Source organism: Nymphalis io, chromosome 25 (assembly GCF_905147045.1).
Source record: "Nymphalis io chromosome 25, ilAglIoxx1.1, whole genome shotgun sequence".
Lineage (NCBI taxonomy): Eukaryota > Metazoa > Arthropoda > Insecta > Lepidoptera > Nymphalidae > Nymphalis > Nymphalis io.
The window spans coordinates 2,072,031-2,088,701 of NC_065912.1; the positions used below are offsets into that span (position 1 = coordinate 2,072,031).

Sequence of the window (16,671 nt, forward strand, 5' to 3'; positions counted from 1 at the left end):
TATATATTTGCTTATTTTTCATTATTTATTTATATTCCACTATTATAAAAACAGAAGTCCCATGAAAGTTCAGTTTCATGATTTTAATGCGTTAAATGAAACGTATAATTTTTACGTCTAAAAAAGGTATAGGTGGGGAAACTGGAAGCTAAAATTTGATTTAAATAACTTTTTATTTTAAAAAGACCAAACACTTACATAGGTTAATGTTTTGTTATACTTTAGTATGAAAAGATAGATGTGGGAAAATTTATAGCCAAATAATATATATATTTTTAATAAAATTCAAAAGTATTGACTATCTGTGGTTTTAACGGCAAAGCTTGTCAAATTTGAAATTGAATTGAGCCCTACTATGTTGACTGTTAGTCGTAACTCGTATGCGTATTTATTTTTAAATTCATTTCATCAAAATAAGTGATAAAAAACAAAGTATTGTTTTCATTTAATATTACTTAACTTTCAAATTAAGTGAAATGTGTTAGTAACTCATACAAAATGTCTACGATGTTAATGCAAAGAGATCTTGTTGTGACGCTGAAAAAGGAAACAAATTTAAATATTGGGTTACTCAGCAAGTTACAACCTATGCTTCCAGATTTATCGCATTTAATATTCAAGGATAATGCTTTAGATAAACCTACACAGAATTTATTTAACAATTTATCTTACTATTTAGTGTCTATAATTGATTCACAAGTACACGCATCTTTAACATGGCCTCTTTACGACACGAAAGCAGAAAGAACATACAGAAATGAACTATCCATTTTTATTAGCGATTATAGTTCGAAAGGCTTGTTAACACATGTTATGTCTTCGTATTTAGTGAATACTGGTTGTTTTAAAGTAACAGTGCTTATGTTTCAACTCTCACAGTTGGCGGTAAATCGTTTGCTTGTATCAAAAATGATGAAAGATAGTAAAAGAACATTATATAACACTATGACTGATAAATATAAATCGCAAGAAAAAGAAGGTTTTGTGGAATGTATTGAAAGAGAAACAAAAATTATGTTAAGCAAATTTTCTAATTATTTATGTAAGAGACAGATTATGGAAAAAACGGCTGCGTTATTTAGAAAGAGAATAACTGAGATGGAAAGTAAATTGTGTTCTATGAATGCCCAGGGTTATATCAATAATTTGGTTGACAGCTTTCTAAAAGACAATATGGTTGATGAAAACTTTAAAAGTGATCTTTTAAAAATTAAAAATGTGAATGAACATCCAAACTTTTTTGAAAATTGGCTTTTGGAGACAGATAAAAAATTAGATAATATTGAAAGTGAATGGAATACGAGGGTGTTACCATTTTTGACCAGATGTAAATATATAGTACAGAATACAGAAGCAATAATTCATCGACACACTGGCCAAATACAAAAAAGTTCCTATATGATAGAATATGACCCTAAAACTGATTCAATATGCACATCTGAATTACAAAATCAAGTGAACAGCCAACAAAAATATATACTAAGGAACCTAGAAAAGGATGGTGTACAAAATTTTCCAAATCTAATCAGAGCATTTCTTATATCAATTTGTTTCATTTTGAAAAATAATGAGATTGGAGATGAAATTTATAACTTTAATAAATATTTGGAAGGCGGTGAAAAGAATTTCAAAGAAGTTGTTAATGCTTTAAAAGTATTGATTGAAAGAGTTTTAAATGCCGAAGCTAAATTGCAGGTAATTATTCAATTGTTTTTTTTTAATCCTGCAATAGGCTTAGATAATTTTATAAATAGCTTATAAAATAGAATATTTTAATAAAATGTTTTTTAAGCTGGCTTAAATTTTATTAGTTAAGTCACTTTATATGAATAGTCTTTTGTGCTGTTTTAAAAATAGAACAGCAGTTGACATATGATTAAAAAGCCTGAGACTAATCAGAAAAAGGAACTCATAAATGAATGCAATAATAATAATAAAGATATTTTTATTGTCTTGGTAATAACTACCCATTTATTAATTAGAAAAAATGAATCATTTATTTATTACTTATTAGTTGTTGGTATCCACAACAACTGGTAAGTACCAACAAATAGTAAGAGGGATTTGCATAGTTCTCATTGCTAACAAACAGTTATTCACATAAGTATTAGCCAGCAGGGTTGATAGAAATTGTAATTGTTTTAAAGAAAAAACTCTTTTTTTAAATAAGTTTTATTTGTTTTAAATAACTTTGATCAAACTCATGATGACCATTAATCTAAAACTTTGATTTTATTTAAAATCATCTCAATCCTGGTAGCTATCAATGTATTTAAGACCATATACCTGTCTCCCTCCTTATATAATATAATACAGAAAAAATTGTAAGAATTTGTGATATTCTTAAATGATCTTCTAGTTCTATGTTTAGCAGCATAGATTTTATTGTCATAAATCTTGTTTTAATATAAAACTTGTTAAATGTTGAAAGTCGGATAGAATAATGTTTGTATTTTGTTGCAATTCATAAGAATTAATAATATTTAAATATACTAGCATTACTTGTAATGTTCCATCATTATTTTTAAAAAAGTTATGAAAATATTAACATCATTTCGTTTGTTTTTTTTCAGTCCGTACCCATTATATATGATGAGATGGTGTCTATAAAGGATTATCCAGAAATACCTCCAATGCCTGACTTGTCAGAATTAAAGATGAACCGGGATCAGTACCAAGTCTTCTTTGATACATTTACTCCTTTAAATCTCTACAAACATAAATTCAATTTAAGAAAACGTACAAGTGGAAATTTTCTCAAACCACAACCAAAGTCATTAATTACCCCATTTTATCAAGCCTCTAAAGATGATTTTATGAAAAGCTTAATATCATGTCGTATTAGTTCCTATGATATTGCAAATACGACACACAATAGTCACAATATGTCTGTCATTTCAAATATAAAAGTCAATGAGACAATAACAGAATGCTCATCAGGTTTTACAAAACAGCAGATCATACGACTACTGTCCACAAAGAAATCCAGTAGCTCGAAGAAATTCAAATACAAACAAGAAAGACCAGACATTAATATTAAGAAAGGAGGATTATTCAATGAATCTGTGAACTCCAATGAAAGCAATGGCTTGTTTCGAAGTTATTCCTCACCAAATTTGTTTGAAAATAGAGAGAAAAGATCACTTAATAATGTAAGAGGCAGAAGACTTTCGATAATGCAAGAGGACAGTCCACCGCAACTTGACGTTTCTGGAATTGCTTGCTTAGATTCCGATAGCAATTATAATACACCACATGGTCTAGGTAACGCAGAGAGTTCTAGACAAGCAGAAATGTCCAATTTTCCAATAATATCTGTTACAAAAGATGCGGAAAGTAGGATTGAAAAAGTTCTAAATGATGTAAAAGTTGATTTGAGTAAAGATTTAATGACTGACAGTACAGTATCACCTATTTTGGATATAACAAGAAAGAGTATGGAACAAGATGTGCAGTTGTCTAAAACGGAAACTCCTAAAACGAACACATCACTCATTAAAAAAACAAGTTCATTAGAAAAAATAATAAACAGATTTAAAAAAGTTAGAGCTAATGTTATACCTCAGAGCCTAAATGATGTTAAAACAATTGTCGAAGAAAAGGAAAATGTAAATTTTGATGTTTGCACGGCAAATAGAGTTTTATTGCCAGATCTGTTGAGTCCCAGTTGCAGCACACTATCTGTGAGACCAAATGTTAATTATTTGGATCAACTATGCTTCGATATGGAGGAAGTTGATCGTAGGAAGCCTCAGGAAAGTCTAGGAACTGCGCTGGGCGTCGATCAAACCTTTTTAGACCAATTTGAATTAATAGACTGATATTTATTATTATTTAGTTGCATAGGTCTGATTTCATATTGCATTTGTTGTTATCATTTCCTAAGTGAAAGAGTTAGCAATAATAGATATAATATTTAATATAAATATTAATTTTTTGATTTTTCAATGTTAGTTTGAATTCGCTTTTATTCATTTTTTTAAAGGCCATCCATAAAGTTTGTACCAAGCGTCTCATTCTGTAATACGCAATCATGACTGCTAATGCTTTAATTAATTTATGTGATTTTAAGTTTTTTAAATTTCATATTCCATTAATTGGTATATATTTATGTAGATAATTTTTTTTTTGTTTTTTCTTATTCATCTTCTAGTAGGCTTATACAGATCATATATAATATGTAGTACGTACATAAGCCATGATTAGATGCAACCGAAGTTCTGAACTTAAGAAAGCAACATTGAATTCACTGTATTAAATAGATGTAGATACAGATTAAGTATTTTCTTAGCAGTAGACAACTCTATGCTGTTGCTATTTTACGAGAAATGTTCGTTAAATACAAAAGATGATATTTAAATTATGGGTTAATTTCATATGGATGGCTTCTTAGTAACTTTTTACTTTGCTGAATGCTATATATATATAATAAAACCGTTATGATTCCATATTTAAAAATCACCGACAATAATACATAGTTTTAATCAAATACGTAGTATCTTTAAATGCGAGAGGCCTTATATGTAAATATTTATGTAAAATAAAAAATTAAGTTTATATTGGTTTTTTATTTTAAAAAGCATTTTCTTAGTTTAACAATAATATTTTGTATGCTATTAGTGTGCGTAGGTAAATAAGTTAATATATGTATATAACTAATATGTAATATGTTAACATAAGTTGTTCGATAAACACTTCTTATTTAAATATAATTAATCATTCTTACTTAATTTTTTCCTAAGTACTGAACTGATATGCATAATTATTGATATTAAAAATTCCTGTATGTATTTAATATCTCTCCTTTTGCGATATTATTATGAAAAACTAAATTCTTGGATCATTATCTTCCAATTTGACCATTTTTTCCGAAATCTCCCACAATTTCCTTGCCCTACCCATATCACTGACTGAAGAAGATAGTGAACTTTTCTGGCAATCGGAGAAATATTCTCCAGTGACCTTCGATAGGTTCTCATCAACAGCCAGCATTACTGATGTTTGGCATCCTTCGACAGGGGTCTTGAAGAAAAGACTATTTATCAACCCCAAACCCCAGCTCAATGGTGCTGGCACGTTTCTCCAAATTCCAGTGTCAATTAAACCAGGATGCAAACAGTTTACTGTGACGCCTGTTCCCTCCATGCGTCTGGCCAGTTCCCTGGTAAAGAGAATATTAGCTTCCTTGGACACGTAATACAAATACCCTGGCATTGTGTTCAATGGATTGGGGTTGTCCAAGTTAACAGATGCCAAGCGGTATAGTGATGAAGCTACAACAACGATCCTTGATGGTGAACTTTTCTTCAACAGGTTAATAAGAAGATGAGTAAGCAAAAACGGTCCATAATGATTGGTAGCCATTGTCAATTCGATGCCGTCTTCTGAAATATTCTTTTTGAAGGTTTCTGCGTATCCTGCGTTGTGGATCAAGACGTCTAACGCCTTCTCGTTTTTGTTAATGTCTTCAGCAAATGTTCTTATGGATTCGAAAGAGCTTAGATCTAGTTTTTTGACTACGACGTTGGCATTTTTTGTTGATTGTACGATTTCATCTAAAAAAGAAGATAAATACGGAAATAAATTAATATCATATATAAAGATTAATGAAAACAAAATTGTTATTTTTAATTTTATTAAATTGTACCTTGAACTTTTTCAGCTTTTTCCATACTTCTGCATGCCATGATAACCCTGGCGCCTCTCTTAGCTAATTCTTTGGCAGTTTCCTTTCCAATTCCACTTGTACATCCAGTAACGATCACGGTCTTTCCGTCCATCCTGGTTTTCGCTTGGTAACGTCCGCAAGTAAGTTTGGCGTACAGACGCAGGGCGAAGAAGATACCAAGTAGACCGAGCAATGCCAGTAGCCCGAGAATTAATACAGCTGGTAAAATCCAGAAGAGGTAATTTGCTTTCCAAGCTTCTGCGACAATCATTTCTGTAAAATATTAAAAAATTGCATTAGGGAAACTATTAAATCTAACTTCTAACCACTAGGCAATATAATTTAATAGTTTAGTCTAATAATAACAATATATAAGCGAATATATTATATATATTTTCTATATATTCTATATACTCTAAATTGCTGCCTCTGCCTCGTTGGTCTAGTGGCTTGATATAAGGCCGCAGACCCGTAGGTCCTGGGTTCAATTCCCAGGTTGGGCCAATAAAAAGTTGAGTTTTTCTGTCAGAAAAATTCTCAGTAGCAGCCCGGAGTCTTGAAGTTAGAAGTGTACACTCCCGTGCCTTGGAAAGCACGTAAAGCCGTTGGTCCTGCGCCTGAACTCTTTCCGGTCGTGTCGGATTGCCGTCCCATCGGATTATGAGAGTTAGGGAATAGAGAGTGCACCTGTGTTTGCGCACACACTTGTGCACTATAATATCTCCTGCGTAGTTGGCTAATCTCTCTTGAGATTGGCCGCCGTGGCCAAAATCGGTCTGGAGGACATTATATTCGAAATTATATATTTTTTCTTTTAATTAGAACACTTATAAAACATGGACACATAGATAAACTTGTCTTAGTATAAAATTCGTATCGAATTAAAAATGTATTAAGAAATCTCAATTGTAATACATTTCGTAATTAGATTTACACATTTAAATTAAGAATTTAAGTTTACAATAGATAGATTCTGAACGTTATAAAAATATAAAAAAGAATTTTAATCTTTTCTTTAATATTACAGCATAGTTGTAGCAATGTCAAGTGTAATCATGTTTTTTTTTAAATAATAGTAATTAATAACTATTTAGCTTTTTACGGATAAAAATGTATAAGTAGAAAATCTTAGATTTCTGAAAATTTTAAGTTTTGTTGCGTTTTCGCTATTAAATATTAATTATATAATAATTAATAAAAATGGGACTCACACTTGTAAAAAATACTAATATTAGAACCACAAAACACGTTAGCTTGGCAAGCTTGCTTGTTCGAGTATGAACAAAGAATTCGATTTCTTTAAATGGACGTCGTAACTCGTAACTGAGGACGTGGAATATTTACAAAAACAATATTGTCTGGTAAAATGTGACCTGTTGGCCATTATGTAAAGAGCCGAGATGGCCGAACTGATAGAAAACGTAACGTTTAAATTCAGTCAAGTAAGGTGATTTATTTGTGATTATTATTTGTTGCGTACACCTGTACTTTACTGTACTGTATTGTTAGGTACTAATTCTTTTGAGTCTTTGTACATTCAAATATAATCTATTACTCGACGTGGCCTTGTGGCGACCAAGATGAGATCATAGAGAATGAACTAATTTTAAATATTAGGCATATTCGTAAGATTTACTCAGTACTCAAGATTTACTCTTTGGTAGGTAGGTTGTAATGGTTTTACTACGATGAGTATGCGTAGAGTGACTGATACTGCTGTTTATATACAAACTGCTTAAATAGTTTTCAAATATTAATTTTATAGTGGTAGCGAATCTTAAAAAATAATTATTTAGAAAGATCCTTATTTTTGTCAACCGGCATTCATATCACTTGATAGTATGTGGTCAACTCCGCTCATAGACATTGCCATTTTAAGAAATATTAACCATGCCTTACTTAGCCAATGCGCCGCCAATCTTAGGAACTAAGATGTAATGTTCCTTGTGCCATTATACAATTCTTCTTTTTGCACGTGTATATGTTACTGAACTACTAAACGGCTAGACCGATTACGATGAAATGATTTGTGAGTTCGGATCCCTGGATAGCTTAGATTGGTTCCGGTACATGGCGCTGGTATCGGGCCCAAGAATTGTTTTGCCAAAAAAATAATTTAATTTGATTGACGCGCAGTTCTCTTAATCAAAAATGTTCTGGTAATCACGACAATAAGTAGAAATCATAGATTAAAAGATAAATATAAAACGCAAACACAGTTTTCACTAATTTAATTATTTTTGGTTGTAATTGTTGTTCAAATGTAACGTTACACGTTTTAAAAAGCTAAAGTGTGTAGTAACTGTATTATTTATTTTTATACAAACTTTTTTCTTGGCGTATTCAAACATATATATATATTTTTAACCGATTTCAAAAATGTAAATAGTCTAAAAAATATATATATTTAATTTAAATTGATTACATAATCTCCTTAATTAATAGTATAAATGTGAAATAGTTTGTTTGATAGTATATGCTTTCATGCCTCTCGATCGTACGTATAGCTATTACTATTAGCTACTAGGTAGCTGCTAGATATATTATACATACATATTATAATTTTCGTCAGTTGTCTAGTTAAAAATAAAGATTTCCACATTTAAAATGTTCTTAATATTATATTATTTAGTTTTATTATTAGGTCGTTACATATGAAATTAGCGTTTTGTCGTACTGACCACTTTGATCTGAAATATCTCCTCTTTGGTTAAGAATTCCAAATTCAAATTTATAAATTCATTTAGCTGGTACATTTGAGTTTTGAAAACAGTCATTCATTTGTTTTTTCCTCATTATTTTTTTCTTTGGCGTCGCTTATTACCGCACAATGGAACCTGAAATATAGGTATATTTACGAGTACGAGTTCTACTGTGGCACCAGTGCTGCAGAAACAGCTCGAAAGATTAATGATGTGTACGGCGCTGGTGTCGCAAAGGAAGCACGGTACGTTTTTGGTTTCAACGTTTTCGTTCTGGAAATTTCGACCCTCAGAACCAACCCCGGACGGCCGGAGACCAAAGTGGAAAATGAATTAAAGGCTCCATCACATAGCACTTCAGAGATAACTGCAGGCTTCGGTGTACGTGATAAAACTGTATTAATCCACTTGAAGCAAATCGGGAAAGTAAAGAAACTTGAACGATGGGTACCTCATGAATTGAGTGAATCGAACTTGCAAACACGCGTCGACTACTGTGTTACTTTGCTCAACCGACACAATAATGAAGGAATTTTAAATCGAATCATTACTTCTGATGAAAAGTGGATACTGTACGATAATCGGAAGCGCTCGTCGCAATGGCTGAACCCTGGAGATCCAGCCAAATCCTACCCTAAACAAAAATTGACTCAGAAAAAGTTACTTGTGAGTGTTTGGTGGACTAGCGCCGTTCACTACAGCTTTCTAAAATCTGGCTAAAGATTACGGCAGATATCTATTGTCAGCTACTGCAAACCATGAAGGAAGAACTAGCTGCTAAACAACTGAGAGTGGTCAATCGCTCTAGGCCACTGCTGCTTCACGACAACGCAAGACCCCACACTGCACAACAAATAACCGCTAAGATAGATGAGCTACAACTGGAATGTCTGCGACATCCACCGCACTCCCCGGACCTTGTCCTAACAGATTACCATTTTTTCCGGAATTTGGCCACCTCTTACAAGGAACCACTTCTTACAAGGAAAAAAATTCAACTCCGATGCGGCAGTCCAAACCACCTTGAGTTAATGATTTGAAGAGTTTATTGATTCTCGCCCCCATCGTTTTTTTAGTAAAGGGTATTAAAATTTTCAATGAACTACCTATGAGATGGCAAAAGTGCATAGATAATAACGGTGCATACATTGATTAAATAAATATATTTTACAAAAAAAACACTTTATATTCCTCCCGTACAAAACGCCAATTTCATATGTAAGGATCTAATAATTAATAAAGCGTTTATTATTTACATAAAAACGCTACAAAAAATTTATTTAAGAAAACCTAGTAAATTATATTATTAATGTGTTATGTATGCAAATTGATGTAACAAATAGTATTTATCACATAACATATCACAGATAATATAAAGCTGATTTAGTTTTCATCGGTAGCGTTTTAGTGCATCTGACGAATGCACAACGTTAGCGCGATTCATCTGCGGACAGCGCCATCTAGTATCCTAATAAAAAGTGCTGTTTTAAGTTATGTCCCTTTGAGGACAGATATGTATTGTTACGTTTGAGTGTGTTTTCTCTTTTAGAAAATAAACAATGCACTGGGTTTTCGAATTTGTGCTTAACATGCCTTTAATGTGTTATAGTACTTCTGGTGGAATATCGGCAATCGGCGGTCGGTGGCAAAACTCTTTGCCATTTTTCTAAGACGTAAATGAAAAAAAAAATCGTTTTTATACTAAAATAATCATTAAATGATTATAATAACGTGCATGAAAAATTTATGATTATTTCATGTAAACTTTTTTTTAAAATAAATAAATTTAGGCGCTCTCATATAATTCTTATTATTGCGGGCGATTTTTTCACGATACACTAACACTATACTAACAGCCTGTTAATGTCCCACTGCTGGGCTAAGGCCTCCTCTCCCTTTTGAGGAGAAGGCTTCGAGCTTATTCCACCACACTGCTCCAATGCGGGTTGGCAGAATACACATGTGGCATAATTTCAATGAAATTAGACACATGCAGGTTTCCTCACGATGTTTTCCTTAACCGTTAAGCACGAGATGAATTATAAACACAAATTAAGCACCGGTTTTGAACCCACGATCATCGGTTAAGATTTACGCGTTCTAATCACTAGGCCATCTCGGCTTTTCACGTTACGCGCGTTGATAATTTTGTATTTATTTTATTCCTTTTTGTGAATTGACATACATAATCTACCGAAAGCCGACCTTATGATTGCGGACTCTTTTAAAAATCACGCGAAATATATTAGTTCATAGATGTCCAAGAACTTGCAAACTAAGTATCTTATTTTAAAGAATATATGTGTATTAAAATACTCAAAACTGTAGTAAGATTCCACGAGGTTTTCACTAACTATGAAGTAAATATAATTTTAAATTGGTTACGAGTAGAAGTCATTACATGGTGAGCTTTTTATTATTGTTTATTTTTAATCTTTTGTAAATGCAGATTAATCGTAAATCTGATCGTCGATAAATTCGTACTCTTTTAGATATTAGGTAGAAGATAATATCGATATAAAAAATAATATACATTTCCTACATTTTAATTTTATATAAACAGTTCGGGACGCTATAGTTATAACGCAATAGTACATATTCAGGTGAAAAGGGAACATGTGCTTTGTACCGTTAAAGCAAGTCTTACATATAGCCACGATATTGTGTATTTGCTTGTGATGAAAGTGTAGGTCACGAAGCGAAGTGAAGAGCCTGCTTGTATTGAAATACTCTGTTACTGGAAGAAACCTTATTTTGCCGGCTTTTAAGGAATGAGTAGGCTCTTTTTTTAAGGTTTCTTTGTCCCATTTCTAGGTTCCCGGAGTGGTTGTGCGAGGCAGTAAATGCCTTAAACGTCGCGCGTGTGTGGATTTCCAGACATCGAGGGGGAATGAATGGATTTTAGGATTTTGACGCGATATCCGGCGGTAAAATTCTAGTAGTAAATTGTAATGTAAATAAAATCAAGAATAACGCGAAAATAATCTTTACTGGTGGTAGGGCTTTGTGCAAGCTCGTCTGGGTGGGTACCACCCACTCATCAGATATACTACCGCAAAACAGCAGTACTTGGTATTGTCGTGTTCCGGTTTGAAGGGTGAGTGAGCCAGTGTAATTACAGGTACAAAGGACATAACATCTTAGTTCTCAACCTTGGTGGCGTATCGGCGATGTAAGCGATGGTTAACATTACTTACAATGTCAATGTCTATGGGCGTTGGTGACCACTTAGCATCCCATGGCTTCATATGCTCGTCCGCATACCTATATTATAAAAAAAATGGGCGAAATGGTATGACTGTGCGAGTGAAGACGAGCGATGTGACGTCACGCGTCGATCTGTCGATCCAGTAAAGAATTTAAGAACTCGTAGCTTTAAAAAATTGTAAAAAAAAAAAAAAATATTTTAAATATGATGTTTTGAGATCAAACTCACCTCCCTCGTTAATTTTTGATTCATAAGGCGTATTAATTATTTGTATAGATGATAAAAAAGAGTTAGTAGTTATTAATTTCTATATACGATAAATAGGTAGTAATTGAATTGCTAATTGATTGTCGAAAAAGAGTTCCTACTGATTTCCTTGCCGGTTCTCGGTAGAATCTACATTCTGAACCGGTGGTATTTTAAATTTAATTTAATTTTGATTTGATTTGTTGGCCAATGTCAAAAAAGTCCATTAGCGCAGAAGATATAATAAAAATAAATTGATTTCACACCAGCTACCCGTACCCGTGCCGGCTACAGTTGAGAACGTAGACCACATTAGACTTTATATCGTAATACATAAGCATTATAATTCTATTAACGCGGTGCCAGCGATAAAGCCAATATAGACACCCTTAATAAATTATACACTTCAGTCATAATGTCCCACTGCTGGGCTAAGCGCATCCAATCCAAATGATGTTTTCCTTCACCACCGAGTACAAGATGAATTATAAAACGTTTAAGAACATGAAAATTTAAAGTTCCTTGTATCCATACCGTAATCATCGATTAAGCGTTCTAAGCGAATAATTGCAATGACGTCACAATGTATCTTCTTCGAATTATGGCCTGACCGATATCGGCCACGGCGCAATACATATTAGCCAACTGCGCAGGACATATTAAATTGAATAAATCTCACAAAGAGTTAAGGGGCAAGACTAACGGCTTTACGTGTTTTCTGAGGCATGAGAGTGTACATACTTTTATTTTCCATACTTCGGGCTATTGAGAGTCGACAGAAAAACCCAATACTTTTTATTGGCCTGACATGGGGTTTGAGACCAGAACCTCGGGATCTACGGGCTTATATTCAGTCACTAGACCAACGGGGCAGTCAGAACATTTAATATAATATCTTAGAACATTTATTCATAACCACCGGAAACAATTTATTATATTAGAGTTATATAAATTAATTCTGAACACGTCATTCGTTGCAAGCATCCTGTTTATAATTCGGCCTATGTCTTATTTGACCTAACAAATTTAATTATGGAACTATTAGGGATCCATAATTAAATTATATATAATATTTAATTAAATTATATATAATAATATTTTTAATTTTGTTTTGGATAAAGATATCAGGATATTAGTTATTCAAAATAAAATTGCAAAAAGGGTTTTTGGTAGTATCAACTATATATAACACATTTATACGATTATTAAATTCAAAATCTAGATTCAACATAGAAGCATTGCAATTGATTTTGAAATAAAAACATCAGATAAAAAATAAAAATTAACCAATAAGAAATATGCAATAAAGTTTTTCATGTATATTTTTAAAGTAAAAAATTGATTAATTTTCAGAATGTACTTTATATTATATACCTCTCGGAATAAACTTGTTGCTGTTTGCATGTTTATGCCAACGGAACAGGCAAACAATTTTCACGTTTTTTGGTATGTCATTATGTATATAAGATACCATAACGACGTAACTGGTTTTGATACATACATACCTCAAACAGCTTATATACGTCATCACCATTATCCTTCAACGCCATCAACTTAAAGTTTTTTAACAAAATACAATATGCAATTAACTCAGCTAGAGATTAAAAAGTTTTTATATAACTCTGGAAATAATAAATGATTTCTAGATTTATAGTCGTTAGTCGCAACTTTCAAATTCGTGGGTTTTCGCTACTACTGAGAATATCTTGGCAAAAAAATCCAAACACTTATAATGGCTTTATGCATTGATATAATTGAGGTCTGCAGCTTAATCAGCAACGCAATGGTCCAACTAATACAAAATAATCAAAGAAAATTTAAATTCCAGAACGGCTGGCTCGGAGTTCACTTTGACAGTAAAAACTTCTTTGACAGTAAAAAGTTCTTTTACTAAATTATTATAATTCATAGCGCTTATATAGTTAATTTGTGTAATACTACTTGAGACTCGTTATAGCTTATTTCAGGATTTTAATGGGAATTTAAACATCACACGATCAGTAACAATTATGTATATTAATCACAATTCACGATAACAGGTATAATAACACATTTACAAACAAAAACTTAAGAATATTAACAATAATATAAATAAAGGCGCGTGCCAAGCGTACGTGTGCGAAATTTTGAACTCACTAAATAGGTAACCGAAATCCGAATTAATGGGAGACGCGTGCCGGGGACGGGGGTGAGGTCTAGCCGACTACCTTCCGCCGCCGCTTAAGACAAATTGTAAAAGAATTGTACAAATGTAAAGCTCGCGTTACATTTGTACAATTCGACTCTATTTATCCTGTACATACCTATAAAGGTAATAATATAGGCTATGGATTCGGCACCAGTGCCAAGGGCCCCGTAGCCTATATTAATACCGGCTTGTGAGAAAAAATAATATTCAAAGCTTTGTATTGTAGCTGTTCCGTTCGGTTCCATCCACCTTAAAGAAATAAAAGAGAACCTTCAGAATTGCATTGCCAAGGAACGTTTACATAAAGAGATTTTGATAAAGATTTCTGACTATTTATTTATTATATTTTTTTCTAAAAATCAATTATGCGGAACCATTCCGTTATAACATATTCTCTATTAGTGAAGAAAGTGAGTCGTTCTAATGAATTGAAAGTGAAAACGAATGGCGACACCGTATTGTATGACAACATATAAAATTACTAATTTAAATATACAAAGCCTGTTAAGAGTAACAGATGTTTATTACTATTTGTCAATAGATGGCGTTGATTATTTTTTTGAAATTTCTAATTCCGCTGTAAGTTTTTTTGTAATAGTACGTATACGTAATGTCAATGTTACAATATTGATTAAATTTATTAAAGTACTGTGAACAGTGAAATATAGTTATTATTTCGTTCATCATTTGGTCCTTCCGATTACTTTGGGAGTAAGCAAAGCCTGTCTTAGAAAGGGCTTCGGCGTGGTAACATATATTAATTAATTATAATATTTAACAATGAATTAAATATTTAAAAAATCGTCGTGTTTACGCAAAACATTCATAATTTTTTTATATCCACGTGCGGCTCCAATATACAATATTTTACGGTGATTAAATTAATCAAAGGTACTTTAAAGGAAGGAGTCAGGTATGATGTTTTTAAACAAAACAAATTACTTACAAAAAAGACACAAGATGACTCAGTGAATATAATACTTATATTTTTTGTTTAGAGATTTATATGTTCTTAATTAATGGCCTCGTTGGTCTAGTGGCATGATATAAGGCCGCAGACCCGGAGGTCCTGGGTTCAATTCCCAGGTCGTTCCAAAAAAAAAGTTATTGGGTTTATCTGTCGGAAAATTCTCAGTAGCAGCCCGGAGTGTGGAAGTTGGAAGTGTGTACACTCCCGTGCCTCGGAAAGCACGTAAAGCCGTTGGTCCTGCGCCTGAACTCTTTCCGGTCGTGTCGGATTGCCGTCCCATCGGTCATATTGAGAGTTAGCGAATAGAGAGTGCACCTGTGTTTGCGCACACACTTGTGCACTATAATATCTCCTGCGTAGTTGGCTAATCTCTCTTGAGATTGGCCGCCGTGGCGGAAATCGGTCTGGAGGACATTATTATTATAGTTGCTCCAACGTGGTGAAATAAACTTTAAGCGTTATCTCGACTTTCCATGTATAGATTAAACTTGATGATAGTACAATTCATATTTTAATGCCAAAATTATTACATAAAATGTAATGGTCCAAATACTTTTGCATATTAATAAATCACATATTATTTAAAATAATAACGACTTCATACGAGCTTTGCTTACTATAGTTAAATAAGCTTTCTCTTTATCACCACAACAGAAACCGGATAACAATTCATTCACCGATAATTTTGAACATGTTTGGTAAATTTCGTTGTAAAAAAAACCGGTTATAGATTATATAAATAAATAATAATATGTCATGATTCTTTTTTAAAAGGTTATCCGTTAAATCATTACACAAAACTAAATAATAAACTTTAAAGGTATATATATATATATCATTTTGATTTAAAATTATATATATTTTAAAGTATATGACATACCTCTTAGTAGAATATATGTTTTTTCAGAATAAAACTCTTAACACGACTGCACGTCTCAAACTACAGACACCGACTAAGTTAGTATCAAGCTTAAAAGAAAATGTCGAGTAAACCTATGCTCAAATAAGATTAGCATGCATAACTTGAGCCAAAGTGAATTGTACCTTAATGCCTCGACACAGTGTCAGTTTTTTATTAAATTATCAAAGAGGTGTCACGACATTTATTCCATATTCAGCATTTTCACAGAAAATACTAATATACGACGCTTTATGTGTTGCTTAATGTTTTTATTGTAAATATTTTAATGAGGTTTGGAGCTCATTCCGCCATGCTGATCTACTTCGGGCTGGTGGATATACAGACATGGTAGAATTTTTAACAGATTCTGGCTTTCTCGTAATATTTTTTTTGTCGAGTAGGAGAATAATTAATGGTGCATGCTTGCATTCCAACTCATCGCATATTCTACCGTCAACCGTACCGTGTTTCGGTTTGAAGGGTAAGTGAACCAGTGCTCCTTCAAGCACAAGGGACATAAGATTTTAGTTCCAAGATGGGTGATGCATTGAAGATGTAAGGTATGGTTAATATACTTTACAGCGCCAATGTCTATGGGCGGTTACCACCATTCATTTACCAATCCACCTATTATAAGAAAATAGCGTTAACGTTTTAGTTCGAGTGTTGGGAAAATATATAGCGTCGTAATACCGTAATGGCACCCTGCAAGCATAAGTCTTTATTAAGGTGACAGTTTGGAGTTTTTCAATTACGCTGTTACTGCACAACAAGTACCTACATATAAA

At 32.6% G+C, this 16,671-nt stretch overlaps 2 protein-coding genes across 3 annotated transcripts; one reads left to right on the forward strand and one right to left on the reverse strand.

Annotated features, from left to right (window-relative positions):
• The first annotated feature begins 391 nt into the window (after positions 1-391).
• LOC126778101 (uncharacterized) lies at positions 392-4,471 on the forward strand. The gene is made up of 2 exons (XM_050501478.1): positions 392-1,695; positions 2,574-4,471. The coding sequence occupies exons 1-2, from the start codon at positions 499-501 to the stop codon at positions 3,819-3,821; spliced, it is 2,445 nt and encodes an 814-aa protein (XP_050357435.1). The 5' UTR covers positions 392-498; the 3' UTR covers positions 3,822-4,471.
• A 109-nt stretch (positions 4,472-4,580) lies between these two features.
• LOC126778234 (retinol dehydrogenase 14) lies at positions 4,581-15,930 on the reverse strand. Of its 2 annotated transcripts, none has more exons than XM_050501718.1 (3): positions 15,863-15,930; positions 5,648-5,941; positions 4,581-5,555 (listed from the first exon to the last, which is right to left on the reverse strand). In XM_050501718.1, the coding sequence occupies exons 2-3, from the start codon at positions 5,937-5,939 to the stop codon at positions 4,828-4,830; spliced, it is 1,020 nt and encodes a 339-aa protein (XP_050357675.1). In that variant the 5' UTR covers positions 5,940-5,941; positions 15,863-15,930; the 3' UTR covers positions 4,581-4,827. The 2 variants fall into 2 exon arrangements, with proteins under 2 accessions (XP_050357675.1, XP_050357676.1); XM_050501719.1 differs by lacking the exon at positions 15,863-15,930 and adding an exon at positions 6,880-6,941 and having other exon boundaries at positions 4,582-5,555.
• Positions 15,931-16,671: the final 741 nt, after the last annotated feature.

Coding starts and splice junctions, on each gene's coding strand:
- LOC126778101 (XM_050501478.1), top strand. CDS start 499: ATGTCTACGATGTTAATGCAAAGAGATCTTGTTGTGACGCTGAAAAAG. Junction 1,696..2,573: donor ATGCCGAAGCTAAATTGCAG/GTAATTATTCAA, acceptor GTTTTTTTTCAG/TCCGTACCCATTATATATGA.
- LOC126778234 (XM_050501718.1), bottom strand. CDS start 5,939: ATGATTGTCGCAGAAGCTTGGAAAGCAAATTACCTCTTCTGGATTTTA. Junction 5,556..5,647: donor AAAAGCTGAAAAAGTTCAAG/GTACAATTTAAT, acceptor CTTCTTTTTTAG/ATGAAATCGTACAATCAACA.